At 40.5% G+C, this 24,980-nt stretch overlaps 1 protein-coding gene across 2 annotated transcripts in view; it reads right to left on the reverse strand.

Annotated features, from left to right (window-relative positions):
• Nucleotides 1-24,980, reverse strand: part of tnksa (tankyrase, TRF1-interacting ankyrin-related ADP-ribose polymerase a) — a 101,459-nt gene that overhangs the window by 71,784 nt on the left and 4,695 nt on the right. Inside the window, exons 3-4 of one of the 2 annotated variants that reach the window (XM_084934895.1) lie at nt 24,160-24,268; nt 15,870-15,965 (exon numbers count right to left, since the gene is read on the reverse strand). In XM_084934895.1, coding sequence (XP_084791021.1) covers nt 15,870-15,965; nt 24,160-24,268 — 205 coding nt within the window. The remainder of the gene's footprint in view (nt 1-15,869; nt 15,966-24,159; nt 24,269-24,980) is intronic. The other variant, XM_084934896.1, reaches the window with a different exon arrangement.

Here is a 24,980-nt window from a genome sequence, read left to right on the forward strand (position 1 = left end):
AGTTCCTTGTGACTATATAGTGAGCTATTCAGCTACCTCTCGAGTGAGCTGCCTTTTTTCTGCCCTATAATCTTCTTTTTAAACCTAACATACAAAAAGGTGGAAAGCATGTCAGTGGAGTATTGCTCAAGGACCCCTCCGCTGAATGACGATTATACACCTTTTCTAACTTATTTTCAGAGGCAGCAAAATTTGGATCATATTGGTAAATATAAGCCTGTCTAAAAAAGCCGCAACACCTCAGCAAGGACAAGAACGAGGCCCAAGCATGGACTGTCCTCCTGCACAGGCACACAACTGTAAAAACAAAGTTTGCTCGGGACGAATGAATATAGATAGATTGGATCATAATGCAGATTCCGTGAATGAGGCACACAAACAAGAGTCACGCAACAACCCAGAGGAAACACAGCAGAATGCCGTCAGCTCATTCTTCTGCATCTGATCCTTATCAGTCTGACATCACACGCTGGCCCAGACTGCTCAGCACTGTTCATTACTAAAATATACTACTGCCATGTTTAACAGATGTAGTTGTAATTTTGTTTAGTAATTTTTTTCTCCACACAACCTTTCTACAAAATATTTCAACAGGTTCTTTCCTGAAGTTAAACCCCCCCACACATTTTTTTTAATTAGTGTTCCTAAATTATTAAAAGAAATTACTTGTAAACTTGTGAAAAAATACAACTCCTGGAGGATAAAACAGGCTATAATCAGTTAAACTGCAAAGAGATATTGAGATGTTGTCTAAGTAGCAACACTTGTTTGATTTCACATATCCATTTAGGGCTTCTGCAAAAGATTGATAAATCAAGGAGAAACAGATTGGTGTGAACACACTTTTCTTATTTTATTATTTTTTTTAGTTCATTAACCAAATTCTGTCAGTCTACTCTTGCTGAGTGGCCTGCTGCATTCCACTAACTTACTCAGTGTTATGGAGCTGTGCAGCCATGTGGAAAACAAGGCAATTTCAGTGTAGGAAAATGGCCCAAATGGGGTGACTGAACCTTGAACGCACATCTTTCCCTATCTCTCTCTCCCACACACACACACACACACACACACACACACACACACACACACACACACACACACACACGCACGCACGCACGCACGCACACACACAATATAAAGCATAAAAATACTGTCACTTTGCTTTTCCTCTTTTATGAGGTAATTTTATTGTTTTTTTTTTTATCTTCTTAAGGTTTGAAGACAGCAAAAAGGAATCATGTTGTGCTCCTAAAGCGTGCAGACTTTCTGTCTGAGGGTAAATAAGGTTGAGGCCCCTTCATCACTGGCATCAATCGAACAGTACACATCATTGGAATCAATGAGCATGCCACTGATAACAGGGGTAGGAAAGCAAGACACTTTGCCCTCATGCCACAGGAATTCTTTCTTTCTTTCTCACGTACACACAGAAGGTGCACACAGGTGCAAGCTTGGCTTGGCTCGTTTGTGCATTAGCAGGACAAAGCTTTCAGAGCAGCCACAGCAGTTCTTTGTCTTCATGATTAGGCCGTTAACGCAACACACACTTCTCCAGTTCCTCTGCATTCACTTAAGTCACATCAATTCATCTCTCTGTTCGTCTGTCACCCTCACCCAGAAAGCATCTTCATCTTTTTCTTTTCTTCTCTCTTGTGCTTTACTCATATCTGTTTCCCCTTTCTACATTTATCCACTGCTTTTCTATCTACAATATATAGTGTATTTTTTCTCCCCTTCATTCACTGCCATTCTCTCCATCTCACAGCCCAACTCCTTTGCTTTCTCATCATTTTCCGCCAGCCCTGGTGAGAGCGCTTTGGATAATTTTCTGCTATGTTAGTGCTGCCTACCCACCGTGGACCATTCCTCGGTTTCTTTTTAACTTTATTTACAACAGAGTATAAATGTTTGCTGACAGCACACCCTCAGCTCACAGCAAGACACATACACAGCTTCTGTTGAAATACACAATGCATTTTCTTCCGCAGTCACACAGTAACAGCAGGAGTAGGGACGAATGCTTCCCCAAAGCTTCTGCTGAGCACTGCAGACTTAAAAAAGCAGGGCAGGATGGACACAAGCTCTAATTGATTCCAAGGGATAAAAACTGGTCTTGCAGCGAAACAAATTAGATTAGTACCAGTTCCAGCTCTGACACGACGACAGGGATACCGTGCAAAAATGACTCAAAGCCATTTTATTCTCGGTGGATTTGTTTTTTTCTGTCCCTCTCATATATCCTGCATAGCCTTGCAGCCAGTTTCTTTGTCAGTGGCAGGCTTTTACCGTGGCCTGTAACCCCTTCCCAGGGATGAAAAGCCACCTATGACAAGTTTTTTTTTTTTCTGACCAAAAGAAACTTCAAAATTATTTGATTCTCCATTTGTTCAATCCAAGAAGGCCTTGGAGTCTTTTGCATTGTATCAGAACCAAGCCTCAGCCACACTGGTTTAAAGTATAATAATGTAGGAATATGTAGAGCTGGATGATATGGACCAGAAATCATATTTCTATACTTTCTGGCTGAATGGTCAAACACAAACTTAACTGCTGGTTTCTCACTAAGGGGCCAATGGAGTCTTCAGGAAACTTTAGACAATTTTGCAGATTTCATTCAGATGTTGGATGATTTCACTGGGTTAAACGTTTTCACTCAGTTGGGGACATTTCAGTTTCTTTAAATTGCAATTTCATGAGACACAATACAATTGCAGTTGACAGCATTGGACATACTGTTAGAAGCTAAGAAACATGGTGATGTAAACAGTAGAAAGCCACGTCTCTTAAAAGTACATGGCAGCACAACTTAGGTTTAAAAAGTTATATCTGCGCAAACCACCACACCTCTGGAACAATGTCCTTTGGACTGGTTAGACCGAAGTTGAAAAGCAAAAAACAACTTACACCAACTGTCAAGCACGTTGGTGTAGGAGGTGATGATTTGTGCTTGTTTTGCACCCACAGGACCTGTGTATCTATCAAGAACTCTTCTGGACACCAAAGTATTATAGAGTCAAATCTATCTGGCCATCTATCTGATAGCTAAAGCTCAGCCCAAATTAGGTCATGAAACAGGACAATGATCACAAGCACAGCTGCAAATATAACAGACCAATTCTTTTCTATTTCAATTAGTCGTTGTTGATCAATGGTCATGAGAATTTGCACAATTAAGATTAAAGAACTGACCTCTCAGCCCATTGTTCCTTCAGTGGGCTGGTTTCAGTCATCATGCAAATGTACTGTTTATAAGATTGGGGAAACCTGCAGTCAGCTGAGACTGAAGAAGTCACTTGGATGAGTGACGAAACGTTTCTCCCACAAAACGCTACGTCCAGATGAACAGAATCAACTTTTGGAGATTTACTTACCTGGATGATTGAGCATGCATCAAGACATTACTTCAAGTTATGATTGCCAAAGGTGGTTCTAGAAGCTACGGAATCATGTTGTATAGTATTTAGTTCTTTGAAAACTTTATTTTTCAGCACTCTGTACTGCCATGGATAGGAAGTCACTATCAAAACATAATTTAGCAGTTAACAAACATAAAGTATATGGTGTATTTAGAGCTGCTTTGCCTGTCTTCCCTCAGCTCTTTGCGACAACTTACCACAGTTTTGTCACATCAACGAGACTACTTAAATTTTTTTTTTATTTATACCTCAAACTACACAGCGGGTGCTTGGCTACAAATGCCTCAATTACTTATTGTGTGACTTTTGTGCTATAAAGGGTTGGTATGACCTGACGAGTTCAAATTCAGACAGTGACAGACCAGCAATTTGAGTTTGAAAAGAGCAATTTCTTCTTTGTTGCCATCTTGCTTCCACAACTTGGTCGACTGTTGCTACACATGCAATGGTTATGTTCTGTTTTATTGCACAGTTCAAATGGTACTGTGTCTCTTTCAACACTACAGGAGAACTTTGTGGATCAGAGATGAATAGGGAGAGGTAAAGTAGGGGCGGGGTTGTGCTTGTAGAGAGTGCAGTGACAGATGATGCAAACACTGGTACAGCTTTACTGAAGGAAGACTTAATGTCACTCAGCATCAAACTATTTCTATAAAAAGGTAAAGTATCGATATATCTTGCGAATATGATATGACAATAAAAATCCGGTCTTGAACTCGTTCAGGGTAAAAAGTTAAGTTCATGTTAGCTTGAGTCCTCAGCTTCAACTTCAACTGCGAGCCCAACTTTAAATACTCAAGTTACTAAAGTAAGACTGATGCTTTGTTTATCTGACTTGGTAAAATCAAGCTGAAAAATATTCAAAATCGCTTCAGAGAACTTGCTGTGGAGAAACTGGGTCATGGCTCAAGTAAAAGTAATACGTTTCATCGGAGAAAGATAATGGAAAAAAAAATGAGGCACATTTATCAATTTACTTTCGTTGGCCACTTTGAAATGTTTTCTTCTGGTCTCTGCCGGTAAATGGATTTAATAAAAATAAACTTCAAGTTCAGGCCTCTTATTCAAAGACTGTCTAACCAACTCCTGTTCCTCCTGAATCTTCACTCCTGTCTACTGGCAGCAGTGCAGTAAAGTAAAAGGTCACATTGACATTGTCTTGGATTTTCTGACCCATACTGAGCAACAGGAAGTGCGTATGTTGCCTATTTAGACGTTTGCATCAAAGAGAAAAAACAAAGAAACCCGTCGCTGTTATTTAAAGTCGATTCCTCCTGATCAAATCCATGAAAAGACCAAAAAGCTACGTGTTTGAAGTTACGATCACACATTTTTAAAGGCATCATACTTGCTACACTAATGCTCACATTGAAATTTTCCTGCACTGATGTGACAGCAAGCGAGAAAGCTGTCATGTTTTATTCAGCGTGAATGCAGCTTTACCATGAAAGTCAGCAAGATGGAAACGAATGCCCACTTGTTCACATTCCTTCAGATTACCTGCAGTAATTTCATTCATTTAACACTTTAGTTTTTTCCATTACACCCACACATTAATATGTAAATATGAAACAGGTCTGATCATGCTGGGCACATCCCAGACAAGGTCATGAACGCAGAAAGGCAATTAAAAGGAGGGGATTCAATATTTTCCTATGAATAAGCCAAGAAAAAAAATTAAATAAAACACTTTGTAAAAACACGGATAGCTTGTATAATCTGAAACCTAATTTTCCCCAAACTGGCTATTCTGCTGTCTGGGCACTTAACCTGAAGCACACAGCAAAGTGACAATGCAGCGTAAAAAACAGAAAGCGCACATCTGTTCTTTAACATAGGGGGGAAAAAATCATATTAGAGTTAAAATAAGAGAGGTCAAAGGAACAGGCAAGTGTGTTTTTACTTGTTCTTACTTGTGTGTGCTGACTGAGGTCCAGAGTGGAGAATTGATCTCTTGGAGGCTCAGAAGTAGTAAGTCTGTGAATACCAATCAGCGATAATTAATAGCAGCTAATGGACTCTCTCTGTTCTCGTCTCTCTTCAGTCTCCATTTATTCCTTCCAACGTTTCTCTCTCCTTTTTATTATGCAGCCATAATGCACGCAAAGGGGAATAATTATTATTTTCTCTGTAACTGTCCTTGCTATATGCTCCCAGACTGACATTTCAAGCTTCTACATCACAAGTGGCTTTTTAAGACGTGGAAGTGTTTTGCGACAGCCTAATAAAGCACTTTTAATGAGAAAGGTTATTTAACTCCAGACAAAAGTAGAGAAACAGTCTTCGTTGGAGGGAAAAAAGGACAAATCAAAAAGCACATCACTTAAAGCCCTCTGTACCCCCACATTATCACTTTTAGATGGCAGGGTTTGATGCAAAGCATATTGTGGAAACCTGAAATTACGAATCCAACCTTTCAAGTACAAATGACAAGACAATCTTGTTGCTCTGAAAATTCTAATTATTTCAAAAATATACAGTTGTGAAAAATAAAACTGAGTACACCCCAAGATACAGAAGCTTGTAGAACCACCTTTACAAAGTATACATTATTTATATCACTTTCAGTTTTTTGAGATTTGTACGCATTCATTCACACAGGGCTCTTCTTAAGGTCCTGGTATCCTTGTTTGGTTTTCACCAACTTTGCAAACCAGAGCCATGCTTCATGTTTTTGCTTTCCATTTGAAATCTGCCCAAACAAGTCATACCTTTTCAGCACTTTTCTGATTGTATTTTCAGAAACGTTAACATGCAAACTGAGGCTTGTTAAATCTGAGATGCATCTCTTCAGTTTCTCTAAGCATTTATGATTTTATCTTGTGGTGAACTGCGATGTCCACTGTGATGTCATAAAAAATTTTTCACTTGTGAATAATATTTCTACACTGTATGATTACAGATTTTAAATTGTTTAGATAGCCCTATAACCTTTGAGATTGAAGGGTGGCTTGACACCGGAAAACTGCCAAAAAATATATTGTTTTGCAGAAGTTGTCACAGTTGCTGATGATTGCTTAATCAAACACGGCAATTGGTGAATATTAGTCTTACTGATCACTGACAGTGACGATTAACAATGGCAGAAGCTGATATTTATCAATTGTCAGATCAATTTCATATTTACTAAATTGTCAAAGATGGAATCGTAACAAGTTGAAATCATTTACACCTATTGTAACAGTAAATATTTTAACATAATCCTTTGCAGTTTTATTTATTTATTTACTAGCATTGGCACAAATGGGGGAATAAATATGGTACATTTTTCAGTTACCATGGTGTGTTGTTACTTCTTTTAAATTTCTCAATACTAACAAATGCAATGTTTCTCATGTTCTCCTTCGCCTGAGTGGCTCAAAGTTCAACCCACATACCTGTCACTCATCTATCACCTAGCCGAAATAAAAGTATCTACAATATAAAGCTTCTCTAAGTGTTTTGTTTTCCTTTTTAAATCAATATTTCACTGTATGGCAAACATATAAGTAAACATATTAGAACAGTTTCCTTCCTACTTCAAGACGTGAGAGCTGATCACAAAGGTGCAGAAAAAAAAATCAAAAGCATAATCCCAACAACAAAACGGAGATAAAGCAGGATGGAAATTACCTGAACCAACTGTATGCCTTTATCAGTCTCCTTGTCGGTAAAGGACAGGTCAGATAGTGAGCAAACAGCCTCACTACTGATGATTAGTTCATATTCATGTTTTGTCAATGAGGACCTGAACTGAAGTGCTATTTGGGGAGGGCTGGTCGAGGTCTGTGATGCAGCAGCAGCTGATCTCATGGTTCACTCACATTAGAGTAAAAATAGGACTGCAGAGGTTGAGTGTGCAACACCCTCAACCTTTGGGTGACCACTTTTGATCGCAAAGCAACTGCCTCGCACCTGCTCCCAAACAATCATGGGCCATCTCAGACTGACTACAACCAAATGATCAGCAAAGGCTTGCAAATAACTGGCGTCTAATTTGGAAATTCAGACAGTTAATCATTTTAGTATCACTTGGTATAGCAGTTCAGAACCGGTTGTTGGAGAGAACCAGTTCTCAATTAGTTCCCAGTAGTTCAATTCCTTGCAATTCCTATCGATCCCACTCATCTGTTCCCTTTACACCTTTGCTACAATTAGCCAATTAGCAATTTCATTTCGTGTGCCAAAGGAGAAAAATAGCTGTCTGGATATGGAAATTACTTTTATTATTATTGCACAAAGAGACGAGAGCACAATGGCAAAGTGCAATCTCCGTCCAGAACAGATAAAACTGTATTTTGCTGCTAAGACAACTTCAGCTCTCTGCATGCATGCTAACTCATGGTAACGCTAAGCTAGCCAAGAACCTAGAGTGATGTTAAAGCTGAGTGAATGCTGACCCCAGCCCAGCAGCCAGAACCTGAACTTACAGTTAACAAACTGAGTAGTCGGGCTGCAGCCTCCGTTTCTACCCAATTTAATGTTTCTAAAGTAGAATCACTGCCGCGATTGTTTTTTGTGCTGGTTTTCATCTTTTCTTTTTTTGTCAGCTTTGTGTTCATATCTAAATACTAAGACAATCTGTGTGTTCTCATTAGGATAAGGATTTGTGTTGGTGTGTGGGACTGTAGCCTATAGGTTTATATTCTTAAAAGGTAATTGTGAGACAATGCTTTTCACATAATTTCACAGAGACATGCAAACGTAATGTAATAAGTAGTGCAACAAATTACTTTCTCCTCTGAGTAATTTAACAACATACTGCATTACTTTTAAGAAAAGTGTTCTGTTAATACCTGTAATTCATCAATTTTTTTGAGTAATGACCCCAACGCTGATCACAACAACGAGGGAACATGCACAAACATTTGAAAACACAGCATGCAATTAATTTTCTGCATGTTTTATCTTTGATATGCTTTCTTAGAGATACAGGTGACTCCCAAAGCAGAGCTAGTGAGACCCCAATGAGACTCAATAAGGACATTGATAAGGAATCGAATCAGTAAGTGATACCGATAATGGAATCAGAATCACTAAATTCTTATCAATTCCCGTCCTTAAGTATCACAAACCCAATAGATGTGATTTCTAAAATTACTCCCAACCGTTCAGATGCATCAACATCACTTTGAAGTCAGTAGCTGACTGTGAGTGGTCACTTGTGCACAAGAGCACAAGATCACTAGAGATGGTTGGAACGATTCTGATCCATGCTACCGTCTCCAATCACTACCTTCCCCAGTGTGGCGTTAAGTGTGTGGCACACTGTCACCTACGAAGGACAGGCTACTGTCAGAGATTTAAAGAGGATGAGGTGGAGTCAGCTAATTCAAGTAAAGAGGAGGAAGAGAATAAAAGACAAATGTCAGAAAAAGAAAAATGAAGAGGCCAACTGGTGTACAGCCCGAGAAGGACGAGACATAACAGGGGGCACAGGGACAAAGACGACATGTCAAAGAGAAAGAGCGACACGGAGGGCTGATGTACAGATGAGAGGTGGATGGAGTACAGGCTGTACTTGCAAGCTCATTAAACAGTGCAGTATCTGATGGGTAAAGAAAGAAAGCAATGGAGAGAAACTGTCCCAATCACTACTGCCTGGCCAGAAAAAGATCAATCATCAATGACAAGGAAGATGGATGTAAAGAATAAGCCTCCTGGTGATCCCAAGTTACCCCCGCTGAGACGTTTCACATCATTACTTTGTGGGTATTTTTCAATTGCTCATTTGCAGTATGCTCAAGGAAAAGTTTGGGAGTTTGATCACATGGCTGTTGGCAGGGTGGGTATCAGACCCTAACTCAGGTACTGGATAATCAACAGATCATTTTATTGATTTTAATTGAAGAAATAATATCTGCAGTCATTCTGAATATAAGCAGAACAGCCCCCTGCTAGTCTTTTTTTTCTCATGACGCTAATGACTTCTGCAAGTGATCGTAGGATTAAATTGGGACTAGTCAAGGTAACATGCTTATACCTTAACCAAAAGTAACAATTTCCTCTTATTTCTAGACAGTGCGCTTTTTTCAATCAATAAAGCAACTGTAGTGATTTTCTTTAAGGAGAAGGGAAATACCTCAACGGGGGCAGAAACACTGTGTGTATGGAGGGGAAGAAGAAAGCTGCAATAGTCCCATTTCGACTTCAACATGTCAGTTCTAACAGCAAACACTATCTTAAAAAAGCCTAATATGGGCTAGGCTGATGTATTTTACTGAATATATTTTAAAGCAACTTTTTTGTCTTTGTCTGAAAAGTTAATTACAACTCAACACACAAATGAACTGAAGTAGAAAAGTCAGTCCCTTTTCTAGTGAGCGCAGAGTAGATCTAAAGTAGCTTATTGGAGAGGTACTGAAAACACTTGAGTTATTTTTATAATGAAGACAGGTAGAGTAACAGTAAAGCCAAAAGGTTTTAATGATCTTGGGAACTTGTGGACAAGCGATGGTAAAATGAAGCGTGAGATGGACAAGCAGAAAGGTGCAGCATCAGCAGTAATGTAAGCACTGCGGTGGGCCCTTGCGGAGCTTTTGATTTACAAAGTCAATCTACGTTCCAACCCTCACATATGGTCATGAGCTCTGGGTAGAGACTAGAAGAATGAGCTCTGTGGCCTGCCTCAGCCTTAGAGATCGGGTGAAGAGGTTGGCTCCTTTGTATTAAAAGGAGTTCAGCTGGTTTAAGCTAGAGTGCCTCCTTTGGAGATTGTTCACACTCAGAGGAGACTTCAGGGTAGAACCAGAACCTGCTAGAAGGATTATATATATCATCTAGCTTGGGGCCCACCTCAGGATCCTCCAGAATAAGAGGAAACTTTGCTGAGGACAGGTACATGTGGAATACCCTGCTTAGGCTGGGATCACCATGACAGGCTCTTGAATAACCAGAGGGAGGATATATAGGCTAAAACCTCATGTTTTAGCATTCACCACATCCTGTTATTTGACACTTGTGATACACAGTCCACCGTGAATCATCAAAGGTTCATCCTGGTTAATCTTGAAGTCCACAGCTCACTTTCAAAAGGATTTCAACGTAAAATACTCTGTCCATCAGAACTTGTGCATAATTGATTTAATAGGCTGCCCAAAAGTCACATTCTCATTCACCTTGTGATAGAGAGCAGTGCCTCAAGGTTGTACTAAAAATTACTTTGCTTTATCATAAAATGCTAATCCATCTGGTGTTTCTCAGGATGTTTCAAAATGACGCAGGACCGAACCAAGCAACAAACACAGTTTAAAACTAACTTCAGGAGCCACTGACCATTTAGCAACAGGCTAATCTCGCAGCAAACCTGTGCGCACTCTCCCTTGTAACCTGATAAGGAATGTAATTAACTTGCTACTCTCTAAGCTTTCATATTACAAAAGCATCTTAGAGTAATGAGGACAGATTTACCTCCAGCTTTTTTCTTTCCTTTGAAGAATTTACATTTCTATCAGAACTAATTCCTTATTTCTGTGCAACTGATACTGTTAAAGCAGATTCTGACAGGCTGTGCATACCAATCAGAGCGTGCTTTAACAGATGAAACATGTCATGTGGTCGAGCACAAGAGTCTAACACAACTGAACTTCTGCAACCAACAAGAAGCACAACACCAGGGCTTTATTCGTCAAATACTTGTCAGAAACGTAGGAAGTGAAGCTGTCCATGTGAGTCTACCCCCTGGTGTGACGTGAGTAGTTATGTCTGATGCTTGCAACAGACTGAAACAGCAATCTGCAGATTTCCCTGGCTGTGTGTGTGTAAAAAGAGCATCTGGGGAGCGCCTGAGTAAATTAACAGAACAAAAAGCTGGCAGTCCACACGGGTCTGTCTTGTTGTGATGTTCATCCTGATCAGGAAACCAAACTGCGTGATGAACTTCACAAAAGATAAACAAAAAAAACCCCAAAACTAATTCGCAGATGTCATCTGACAGAGTTGCTTTTTAAAATTACAACACAGTGTGAGGGGTTTGAACCCACATTAAAATAAATATATCAACAGAATTTTTTTGCCTTTCCGTTTCACATCCCCAGCTAACAGGGGACAGACTTTCCTAAGAGCACCCTATTGGATGTGGCAGAGCAGTATAGCTAATTTATGGGTCAATATAAACTTCCATCACTGCAGACTGAAAGCTGTGCTGGCCTGCGGCAGAGAAGTGGAATAGAGCAGAACCTTTAAATCTAAGACACACAATACATAGGACGAGGGAAAAAGGTCCATACCGTCACGTAGAGCACGGCACAGGCTACAAATAAAAAAAACACAAGTACATACATTCACAATTACTCCCCTAGCTCATTTTTTTTTCCTGCAGCCTTTACCAAACCCAGACCATATATTCAATACTAAAACTGTCAGTCAGTGCATCCCATTAAACGCATCACTTCCTACAGTAATTACAACAGCGCAATCCTTCCAGAATGGCGTGACGTGCAGAGACAATGTAACGGGATGATAGCGTGGGTAATTAGTGTCTACTATTAAAAACATAATTCACTGTACAAACAAGATGTGGTGATTTGTTTGAGCCGAGCCACAAACAAAACCACCGCAGGATGAAGGGAACTCGCAGTGGCGTGGAGACTCAGACTGCCGGTGATCAACTATTTTCACCGGTAGCTATATTTTTTCGCCTGAATGCGTCAGCAGATTATTTTTGAAAATGACACATTTTCAAACTGACAGGTTTAGCTGTCCTTGTAAATACTTTACTATTGACTTTTTCACAGAAATGTCACAACACACATCTGCCTCTCCTGAAAAGAGTCACAAGCAGTCCATCATTATTTATGTTTTCAGCTCTATGCTAGATCTGTATCTGTTTAGCAACTTCCTAATAGGAGTTTTACCTTCCGATATGTCATGTCATGTCACACAAATACCTAATCAGATAATCATGGCAGGAACTTCATGTATTTAGCCATGTAGACATGGTCAAGACGACCTGCTTCAGTTTCAACCAAGCATCTGACTGGAGCAGAACATGACATGGTTGTTGGTGCCACATTGGCTGGTATGAGTATTTCTCTGAGCCTACTGATCTACTGGGATTTTCCCACACAACCATCCCCATGGTTTACAGAGAATGATCCAAAAAAGAAAAAATATCTAATGGGTGGCATTTGTCTAGGTGAAAATGTCTTTTTGATACCAGAGCTGAATGGCCAGACTGCTTTCAGCTTTAAGCTCAAAAAAGATTGGAAAAAGAAAAGTTGCATGGTCTGTTGAGGCTTAGTTTCGGCTGCCCCTTTTGGACGATAGGGTCAGAATTTGCTATAAACAACAGCATGGATCCTTCCTGCCTGGAGGTTTAGTATGCTGGTGTTGGTGCAATGCTGTGGTAGTTTCTTGGCACACTTAAGGCCCCTTAGTACCAACTAATCATTATTCAATATGCCACAGCCTAATTGAGTATTGCTGTGAAGTGTACCCATGTCCTGACGGCTGCTTCCAGCCAGATAACGCATCATGCCACAAAGCTTAAATTATCTCAAACTCATTTCCTAAAACATGATTATAAGTTCACTTAGTCAAATGACTGCCGCAGTCACCAGATATCAATCCACTACAGCACCTTCAGGAAGTGGAAAGACATGATGGCTGTGTGACAGTCATCATATCAATACGGATCAAAACCTCTTAAGGGAATGTTTCCAACATTTTGCAGAATCTACGCCATGAAGAAATCACACAGTTCTGGAGGCAGAAGGGTGCAAGGTGGTCAGAGAATGCACACCTGTTTTCTTACATCCAGACATCTTTTTAGTGAGGACCTTTCTTCAGCAAGACAGTGCCAAAGCAAATTCTGCGCATATTACAAAGCATAGCTCTGTATTAAAAAGGCCCACCTGCAGTCCAGACCTCTTATCCATTGTAAATACTTGGCTGTCATGAAATGTTAAAGATATGACCTGGGAGAGTCTAGACTGTTATGCAGCTAAAATCCCATTACAAACATCTATGTGAAAAACGTCTGCTTCTAAAACTGCAGTAATTGGTCTCCTCAGTTCCAAAATCCTTACAGTTGCTAAAAGAAGGGATGATGCAACACAGTGGAAAACATCCCCCCGTCCCAACTCTTGATAAGCATAGCTGGCATCAAAATCAAAATATGAATGTCAGTTTCATAAAAAATACCAACTTCTTTGGCGACTGGATTGTAAATTGAACAGAGTTATGTGAAGTTAAAATGAGAAAGTAAGTTAAAAATAAATCATGGGTATTACTGTTCTCCGTCTATTTCAGGTGGCTCTCCATTGAGTTTTTTGTCAGCTCCAGGTGTTGCTCTGTCAGGAGGCGTGCAGCGTTTTTTGTTCGTGCTCCAGTTTTTGCCTTGCACAGATGTTCTGATTTTGGTGGAATACTGTCCTGTTCCATTGATATATTGGATGCAGACCGAGTGTCCTCAAACAGTGAGTTGAATCAGTGTATGCAATAAAAATGAATTTGATGATGGGCAATTGGTGCCGATTAAACGCAAGCATTGCGATAACTCTGGCAATATGGCAAATTAACTTTGAGCAGTTTCTGTTTGCAGTTCTTCCAGTTATCACATGGAAGCGTAAATCACACTTGAGCCTAAAAAAAATAAAATTTAATTAAAATGTGTTCAGACTTGACTGAGTTATGACTTTGGGCAGAAGTAGCTTAAATGCCTTAATTACCTTCATGAGCCCGTGTCACAGCCACTGCTGCTGCTGCAACTGCTGACTGTGCTGGCAAACGGGCCAAATCAGCATGTATAACCACACAATAACGACATTCATGTTGCTTGTAAATACCACATGCAAGACCTTTGCTTGACATCCCTTGTTCTAAGCAACTCACAGCCTTGTTATTCTAATTAAAGGAGTTCACAGAGAAGAACATTTAAAAAAAACAAAAAAAACTTTTCCTGTGAGCTTCTGTGCGAGTGCGCAGTGTAAGCTGCACTACTATACTCCCAATTTGTAAGCAGGTCTCAGTCGGTTTGTTGTTTACATTATTAGCCTCCTTGAGTCATTACATAAAGTATAAGCACACTTAATTAAGTCTGCAATGTTCGGTAAACATTTTCTATCAAATATACTGTGGAGTGCCTTGTTTTGACACCGCACTGCTCTTCGCTGTAGTATCTCCAGGTTCATCTCATGTACCAGCGAGGACCAGCACGGTGATGAAATTAAGTGTAAACACAGAAGCGGGTGCTGATTTAGAGTCAACATCAATACCCAGAGAGAGCGAAAGTAAGAGAATATAAAAGTCTACTTACTTAAGACTACAGCGAACCAAAACATTCAGATCCATACGAACCCGCAGTCTTTCAACCTTTGCGATCTGAGTGATCGCTGTGAAACAAGCGCTCTCTGATCGTCAAAATAACACATATGCAATGCCAAGAAGTGATGATAATGAAAGGAAAGATGTAAAAAAAAAAAAAAAAGTGAGATAAAATAATAAAAAGGGGGTTTTAACTATTTATTAAAAATATATATTTTTCATAAGCTCCTCATTAAAAAGCTGTAACCATGTCCCAGTGGTTCCTCTACCACTGAATAGGTGTAATGAGTCCTGCTGCTTTTATGAGCTTATAACAATTAAAAAACGAATAATTAGCTTGAGTTTCACAGCAAAGTTTTTTTGGTCACTAATGCACTGGAAGCTTTTTTTCCCCCTTCTTTTGCTTGGAGGACGTCAAAACCTGTTTCTACTGCCTTACTGTAAGGAAATGATTTAATACATAAAAAAGGGAAAAGTCAAAACGATTTGAATGTTAGCTATTCGTTTCTTGTGATTTCAGTCTAAAAATCAAAATCTCACATCAAGCCATGTAGGAAATGATGATCAATGCTTATCCTCGCACACATTAGGGTGTTGCAGCGGCTAATACATGTGGACCTGCAGTGCAAAGTTCTTATTAATTTGCTGCTGTTCATGATATAATGCTGTGAATAAAGGCAAGGAAAGAAGGAAAAATAAAGGACTACAGAGAGAAAGGCAAGCGAGCAAAAAAAAAATTCAACACAATTCAACAGTGGTTTATTGAGTGACTGATCGATGAGTGCAGCCTCAGCCAAAAAGACTCAACGGAGAAAATAAAAAAGAGAGAACAAAAAAGAAAGCAGAGACGCGACCTCACAAACCACAAACTCCAGCCTTGGAGAGAAGCAAAACAAAGAAAATGGGATGTAGTAACCAATGGGTGTGCAGTCCACACTGACACAAGAGCAGCGCAGCCTTGTAAAATGAGAACGTGACAGATAAGGCAGAAAAAGGTGATGCTGCCTGAAACCTTGGGAGAGAGAGGAAATTAAAGTTGTGGGCACACTTAGCGTGAAGACAGGAGTAGAAGAGCGCTGGGAAGGCACACAAGAAACTAAAAGCAGTACACACAAGCAGCCTGCACAAGAACACACACCGTGACAGAAAGAAACACATATTTGCTGTTCTGAGTGTACGCAGCGTTTAAAGGACAGACAGGAAACTGACCTGTGAGCACGGCCTTGGCGGAGGGTTCAGCCAGGTCCAGGGCGGACTTGCCGTCCGTGTTGCGGATGTTGGGGTCGGCTCCATGCTGCAGTAACACTGTACAACAACAGGGCAGACAGAGACAGTAGCTAAGCTCCTGGACTGACATACAAACTCCCCGACACACACTTCCTCCCAGTCCACCTCCTGCTCCTCCCGCTGCTACTGTTGAACCACATCCTTCGCCATACACTGCTCGTCCTGGACCTCCTCCTTTCTCTACCACTTGATCCTCAGCTATCCCTCCCGTTCCACCTCCCGCGGTTGTGTCTCCTGGCAGTGCTCCTGCCAGTCCCGTTTCACATTTCTCTCCTCCTTCTCCAGCTGCTCCTCCTCTGTTGCTAGTGCTGCTCCCTCGGCTGCCCCTGGCTGCCCCTGCCCTGCGACCCATGCTGCTGATGTAAACAGACATGCCACAACAAAAGCGAGCAAAAGCTACACTACAACACACCGCCAGAGAGAAACAGCGGACTTAACAGCTACGTGACCGGCCGCAAAACACATCACACTTCCACGAATGAGGAAGGGAAGGCTATATATTAAGCTGAGAATATAAGTTTAAAAAATGAAATGAAAGGGAAGAGAAGAGAGGCTACGGCTAATCGAGGCAGCAGCAGCAACAGCGACGAGGCGGGCAGGCAGTGCGAGTGGAGAGACTCTTGCCTCTCCAACTGACTGAGCGATGCAGCGGAGAACAAGATGAGAGAGGAGAGGCGAAGAGAGGAGGGGACATGAGAGACGAGGAGAGGGAACCATGGGATGGGGGGGGGGCTTAGAGTCGGAGAGGATGGGAGAGGTAGAGGACGAAAAGAGGGGAGGAAGAGCAAAACAAAACAAGAGAGCTGGAAATGTGGGGAAAGGAAAGGAAAGGAAAGGAAAGGAAAGGAACAAAGCAAGGTGAGGCTACAGGCATGAGACTACCGAACAGGTATGAGCTGAATAACAAACTCTGCTTGCGCTTTTTAAATGAGCCCTTTTGAGGGTGCTCATGTCAATACTCTTACTGACTTCCTTTCCACCACACTTCCCACTATTGTGAGTGTTGAGCAGTTCCCAGCGCACATGCCCTTTGTACACTTGTGTACACTTGAAACCACCCAGCTTACAGCCGACACAGAAGAAGAGGAGAGAAGCAGGCATCTTGGTACATACGTGCACGTGCTCTCTCTCTCTTTCGGCCCCGGCACTGACGCAGACCTTATTCTCCCACTCACCCCTCAACAAAAACATGATTTAACTCTGCGCCAATCCCAATCCAACAGTGAGAGTATAAAGATGTACCCATACTCTGCCAGAGAGAGAAACGACAGTCTGATGCACAACCATACAGCAACACAATCTCACATTCACAGCCTGAAATGCTCATGCATCTTGCAATACGGTCTGTGCTGCTTGTAATTCATTCACAACTGTCAGCATCTAATTTTGAGTTCAGTCTCCAGAGGACATAGTTGTGCTGTAACACCTGCAAAAGCCCACTCTGAACGACCCAAATCCTTTTTTTAAATGCTAGATTAGTTGTCAGGACAATGTTACATTTGCAACAGTTATCTTACGAATGCCTCCGATACCTGTGACCATTCAGCAAACAACTTTTACAAAAAATGAGCACAGAGATATCTACTTCTCAGCCCGTCTCAACTAAAGTGGTTTTAAGATGTGTAAATGTAAGTAATGCAAGTGGGTGTTTCTACTTAAAACCAGTGCTATTTAGCTTCCAAGACGATAATAGGGTAATGCCATTTTGCAATCATTCTCTTGTCATTTTGTGCTATAAATCCAGTGTACTCCGTTCCCTTCAAGTGTGGCACCTTCATCCCTCCCTAAAGGTCTCGCCCCCTACAAAGCTGTTTGCAGGTTCAAAACAGCTTGAGTCAAAAACAGAAAGGTCAAACCAATTCAGCTGTTTGAAAACCTTTGGGTCCAAGGAGTCGGATGACGAACAAGAAATACGATGCATGATTAACCCAAAGCCAAGAAGCAGTCATGTTTAATGATTTTGGTGTCAATATTAGTTAATCTAATGATTCAGAGTTTTGCTATAATCCAGCAGCCTTTTGTTGCACAGAGTTCTCTTGGAAACGCTTCACAGTGAAAGCCTTTCTTTAAAAATTTTTTCGCTTTTATCTGCTCAAAATGCACATCATACAGTAAAGATAAGGAGGTCTTTCTTCTGCTCCGTCACGGCGGGCCACACAGTGATAACTGGGAAGTTGAACAATATGATCTGAATAAATGCATGGAGCACCAAATTACGTGAGGACTGTTGTTCTGAAAATATTAATTAAGAGGGAGGAGAAAAAAAAATAATAAACTGCAATTTCTAAGTCATTTATCTAGAAAAAAATACCAATTATTTTCTCAAAAACAAGAATTGTTCAAATAGATAAAAGTAAAAAACAGTCTCTTTAAAGATGCCACTTCAGTGGAATTGTGACGGCAATGTTCACTTTTTTGACATTTCCTAAACTAAATGATTTTCTATTACCTTCAAATAATAGAAAAATAAATTGACATTAGCCTTAGCTGGATGGTTAAGAGACATTTTAACCAGAAAAGCTGTCTCCACCCATCAGGCTCCATGGATTCCATAAAATAAAATGCATGGATAAGGATCCTCACAATTCCATGCATGCATGGATACAATCACATTGTTTTTATCAAATAGATCATTGTGGTTCATTAATGCAGCACCCAGAGGTGGATGGCCCTGTAGTGGTTTATACTCATGGTCTTGTAGTTAACACATTCAGCTAACACATGAACAAGTCCCATTTCGAGACCGGGAAGAGACACAAATCCCTGGGAGATTTCCGTCAGGAAGGGCATGAGGCGTAAGAAAAACCTGTGCCAAATCAAACATGCGGCTCCATCCACCGTGGCGTCCCCTCGCGAACAAAGAAGCAGTGGAAAGAATAAAAATAATCCATATACGGAACTGTCATTGGAATCACTGGAAGCCATCGTCTTCAGCATGGCTGCCTCAGGATCTGAAATATCCTCATGTCAATGTGATTTTCTCTTAACCTTGAACCTGAAAATATGCAAGTCGAGTAATGAGAGATTAATTTCTTACTTCTTACTTACAGCGTCCATCACGCTGAGCTGAATTTACAGTCAAATCAGAGCTGCTAAATCTTTAGCCTGGCAAGATGACAGGCTACTAAAACGCTGTCCAACAAGCAAGAAAGCTAGACCATGTGATTTTTGTTTACATGCCTCGGTTTGGTTGTAACTTTGCAGTTTGGGCTGCAAACCAAATCTTCTCTGTACCTTTTCTGGTCCTCATCTGACAATATAGATGCAGTTTTACTGCATGCGGTGGGCTGGTGGGTTTATCCAAAAACATGCTCTGGTCTTGACTTGTAACAGTTCAAAAAGGAACCTCTGTGCATAATCATTTGGTAAGCTTATGTAAAACTAATCCCTGTAAATTAAAAGCTCAGGCTTCAGGCATCTCTCTTGATTTACAATATATTTTCAAGTCCTGTGCCAAAACTGACATCAGATCAGGACATATTTCCTCATATGGTAATCTCATGCAGTGCCAAAGTATAAAAGCCCTGGGTTCTGTTTATGGAAGCCAGGCAAGGGGCAGCGAATGAGAACTTTTGGGGAAGAAGACCTTTGAGGGGCTAATCAATTAAAGGAATCGGGAGAAGAAGAAAAATAGATAAGTACAGAACACAGAGGTCATTTCAAAATTGTGACTTGTACAAAACATACTTGATTAGTCTTGGAACAAGAATGTGGAGCTAGAAATGAGCATAATCGTTTTTATTCAAAGATATGGAGTAAAAAGCGCTTGAAGCAAAGGTTATGTCGCTTTGATAACAAAATTAAATCTAAATTACCTTTGCAGCTTTATTAGATCTATGAAAGCACTGTTTAAAAATATATTTAAAATTAACAGACGTCAGATCATCTGTATTTTAATTTGAATTCTTACTATGAAATCTTGCAGAAAATCTATTCAGCTTTGCAAATTGTGCAGTCAGGGACACACACATCCAGGAGAACAATGGTGAGTGGAAATGCGGATTGCATTTTTCCTTTGTGCCAAAGGCAAGAGAAAGAAATGCTTTTTAAATTACCTCACCACTTGATTATGTGACCTGGAAATATTTGCCTTCTGAACTGGCAGCAAACAACATATTTATTAGGTTCTTGGTTCAAAACAATTATTAGGCCGTGTTTTCTCAAAATGAAGGCACTAATATTTACTAAAGCGTCTTTCAGTGCACTGTATAACAGTGTATAAGGACACAAACAACTAAGGCTGCTTGTGTCCTTGAAATAATCCCCAAAAAGTCTGCATAGCATTAAGCCTGATCTAAACAGATTTAGCCTGTAAACATTTTCCAACTGCTGTCTTAAAAGCTTGCTTACTTGCTTCATGAGGTTTGCTTGTATATATGCACTATGTCAGAGTCAGAAAACTCTGACTGTACAAACTTTGTAAATCTATTGTTTCACCCTGAAGAATAAAATCTGAGAAGTGATTATTGGTATAGCAAGTGTGCCAAACTTTTCATATTAGGCTGCAAGTTTCAGTTGCTGTTGCAAATGAGCAAATGGCATGTTCAATCAAATTCAAACAACATATTGCTTAAAAAAACATATTTGCATTTTGCTTGAATAGTATATTACAAAATATTCTCTGTTTAGCTCCATCTACTACAGCAGGAGTCGGCAACCTGCGGCTCTTTAGTCCCTATAGTGCGTCTCCACGCGGTTTGGGAAAATAAATTAGAAGTATTTAGCTGCAGTGTATTTTATTTATGTTAGTTCTTTTTTTTAACTTGTATTTCTAAATTGGAAGATTATTGTGATTTTGAAATATAAAAATAAAATTATATTTTATTATTTTTTCATCGCTCAAAATAAGCGTCACACTTGCGGAAGCCGGTGTACCGGGCGAAACGCCGTGCATTTATTGAGACTTTCGACCCCAGGTAGGCCAGTTATGGATCTTCGGATCCACATTATGTCGGCAGCTGTTCTCCACCGTGAACTATGTTAAAAACAAACACCACTCACGCCTCACAGATGACAGCTTACAGTCCTGTGTAAAGATGAAAGTGACTTGTACAGCCCCGATTTGCAGACGCTGTGCACAGAGGTTCAGGAGCAGAAGTCCCATTGTAAACATACCACGGCAGACCCGACGATGTTTGCATGAACACGCTTTTCAGCATCTCTTTATTGACCACTTTCCACACACGGTTGCTGACACATACAGCCGGCTGTAGCTTTTCAGCTCACAGCCTGACACATACCAACAACAGCACAGAAAGCACAGACGTTAAGGCGGCGAGGCGTGATTGCGGGTGCCGCTCAGGTGCGTCCTCCTCCCCTGCAGCAGTGCTGCAGGCCACACCCCGCCACACACATTAACCTGGTAAAATACATATTTAGGCAGAATTTTGCAAATATCTGTTTTTCATTTTTTAGCAGCATAGTGCTTTTTTCCAATTATTTTTAAAAGTCATGTCAAGGCTCCAAAAGCCCAAAGGCGACATAAGGGTGGCGGCTCACAATGTTTTTGTTTTTGTTTGCTACATGGATCATTTTAGTTCAGCTGGGTGTCTTTCCTTTTGTTATATTTCTTTAAGAGTTCAAAATGTGTTAATTACATAAATAAAATGCAATTTTCTCTGTAGCACTTCATGGATTTCATAAGCAACACACCTTAGTTGTTCACACAAAGCATAAAGGTAAAAAACAATATATACAGTGTTATCTTCATTTTAGATGTCAAAAAGTATTTGCGGCTCCCAGTGATTTCTTTTGCGTGGAAACCAGGTCCAAATGGCTCTTTGGGTCTTAAAGGTTGCAGACCCCTGTACTACAGCTACTCTCACTGCGATATTTGATCGAATGCAAACAACGTCAAATTTGATTAAGTACAGCACGGGGACAAACAAAAAATTGTGTAGTAAAGACGGGCACTTAAACACATCTCTAGAAAGCAACGTGGGAGGAGGTCAAGGTTATAAGACAGTCACTGAAAAAGAGAGGGTCACACAGCTGGTACTGTCAGCTGTTTTAAGACCTTAAATCAAACAGTCTAAACAAACTGTTGTACAGACCCTAAAGCGAAACGGATGTTAGGGAACCCTAAACCGGGTGCTGTGGACCCTCAAAACTGGCTGTTACAGAAACCCTAAACCAGCTGTTACAAAGATGCAACACCGACAAAGAATCTTTTGGCTGTTATAAATGCACGTATCAATTCATCAACAAATAGCAAATATTAGCCAATACATCAGTGCGGCTCTGTAAAGACCTTAAATGAGCCATTGTAAAACAAAGCCAGCTGCTATAAAGAGCTATCACAGAGAATTTCACTTCCAACTGATGCTGTGCTTAAAATGTCATGTCAATATAATTAAACAATAAAACACAAAGTGTGTCGTTCATAAATTCATTAAAAGTCCGACTGCAGGATGCCAAACTGAACCTGGAAATGTGAAGTCTTTTTTTCCTGGTATGATTCAGCTTGAAGTTTCTGAATTCATCTCATTTCTAAAGTTTTTCAGAAAGTTTTAAAGTCAAGCACTGCTTAGACTGAAAACCAACACTAAACATGACTGAGTGAAGAGAAGGTCAACAGCAGATTTAACCCTTTTTACCTCAATTTCAGTCTCATTCATAATTATTGATAAATCGATAAAACCTCTGAGAGCAGAGTGAAGTTGGTTCTCAGGGATCATCACAGCACCACAAAGCCCATTGCTGCTATGCAGTCTTTCAGAGCCCTGGCATCCTGCAGAAACTATGAAAAAAAGAAAAAAGACTGGCACAACTTTTCCTCCTTGTTGCTCTCAGCACTCCAAGCGAGGTGTCACTGAGTGTTCATGCAGTCATTTGTTCTCAGTCCTCATCCTGAGTAATACTTTTCCACAAACATCATAAAGATTACAGCTCAGATTGTTTTCATGTTTGTGGCCAATCGTGTTTACCTCTGATTTTCCTCGGGGATCAGTAACACAGCTCGTCTATTTTTCTGTGGAATTGAATCTTCATTTGTAAATCCACCCAGAAAGCCTTTTTGGAATCCATCGCTCACCTGTCTCATGGAATGGCTGCAACTCAATTTCATCTGAGACGCGTGTGAGACAAACGTTACCCCAGGATACAAGTTGGCTTTTTTATTTTTGTTTAAGACTGTCTGCGGCACTTGGTTACATGTAATCTCTACACACAGCTGGTTAAATCACACAAATCTCCCGGTGCAGATATGCTGCGAGAGTATCCATAATAAATGATTACGAGCACCCGTGAGGCTAGAACCTGCAAGTTTCACCATAGTTAAGACTCTGCCTACCCACAACAAAAGGGCAGGGAACTAAAAATCAATGAATCAATAAATAAATGCAATGTTGTTTTCTTCAAAACCATCGTGCAGCCTACTCAGACTCTATTTTTGCTCAGCAAGTCGCTGTTATCAGTCAGCCCGGTATAGACCGTCTTGAAAGGTACTTTCCTTTCTGCTGCTGACAGGCAGACAACGAGTCGTGATGACAGAGACGGCCAAACAGAGGTCGCTGTGGACTGAAGGGATCAAACACTTTAGTATCGCTTTGCACCATCTCAACAGGAATGTGAACTCACAAGTAAGACGAAAAAAAATCAATGCTCCTTTTGTCCCCTGTGTGGGGTGGGGTGGGTGGGGGACTAACAATAGGCAGTGACACAGTTTACAGATTATTTGCTGCTTTAAGCTAACTGGGAAATAAAAGCATAGCAGTATAGAGCATGGGCTGGGGTCGTTAAAGTTGCTAATATAATGTCTATATAATGATTATACATTTCAAACTCCAGCTTGTGAGCTGCTGCACAAACACACCTCTTCAATTCAAACTTTAATTTTTAGGAAAAAAAATTTCCCAAAGCATTATCAACGAAGATGAGAAAATGTATTTAAATGACTGTAAAAAAGAAACATTGGCTTTCACTGTACCCAAAGGAGCAATGCAGCAAACTAGAGTAGTATTATGGCAACCAGTTCGAGCACTGACTGTTTTCTGTTTTGCTTCTGTTCACACGACCGGTTAATTCAATCTCACTGGGCCAACAGACGCAAGAAAAATAGCAATACCGAGACCTTCAAATGCCACTAAACACATTTTTGAATGTACTGATGGTTGCTGTGCAATGCATACTTTTTGAGTGAGAGTCATTAATGCAAACCCCTTTGTACAGGTCATGGCCTGGCATTTTTGCCATGTGTGTTTTGTGTGCTCACCTATGCAGACGTCTATCTTGCCCTTGATGGCGGCTTCGTGCAGCGGAGTGTAGTTCCAGTTGTCTCGAGCGTTTGGGTCAGCCCCCTGACACAGCAGCAAGGACACCACCTACGATAAAAAGGTTGTGGCATATGGGTGTTCAGATCGTTCTTTTTTTTTTTTAAACTTTATAACATGTAATAATTGCATGTGTAACACAGACAGAGCAACAGTTTGAAAATAAAAAGTCAAACTGCAAACTGCTTTGCTTTGAAGTTTGAGTTGTGTTTTTTCCTGCAAAACAAATGTAAAAATCTAACAACATACTCTTAAAATTAATGTTGTATTGGTGACAACATCGCACAACCACACCTAATCTGGCTGTACAGCACTTTTGCAGCAACAGCAAAACACGCAAGGTTACAAAAATTGAGGAGCGCACGACTGACCGAAACGTCACCAAAGCGCGGCTTGCAGCAGTGGGTGTGATGTGTCAAGAGAGGTGGGACTGAAAGAGATTGAGAGAATGTGTTCACACTTTTGCCGTACGAGCATAATGGCCACAGAACACTTTACCTTTGCACTGCTGACAAGCAGTGCAAAGCAGAATGCTGAACAATGAAGACAAATAGATGGTCCAAGACTGCAGCTCCTCTAATGGCCTAAAGTAATCTCTCAGATTCTAGTTCTACATATCCACATTTTTTAGCAGAAGTAAGCATGTTTGCATGTTGCTAATCTGCAATCTAGCCACAGCTATCATTAACCCTCTCTCTCTCTGATTTTTTTAAACAGCCAGATAATTGCGTTTTGAAAGATTTCATAAATCAGTAGGTGATGT

The sequence above is a fragment of the Perissodus microlepis genome, chromosome 7 (genome assembly GCF_051167445.1).
Source record: "Perissodus microlepis isolate ML-2025 ecotype Zambia chromosome 7, ASM5116744v1, whole genome shotgun sequence".
NCBI classification, from domain to species: domain Eukaryota; kingdom Metazoa; phylum Chordata; class Actinopteri; order Cichliformes; family Cichlidae; genus Perissodus; species Perissodus microlepis.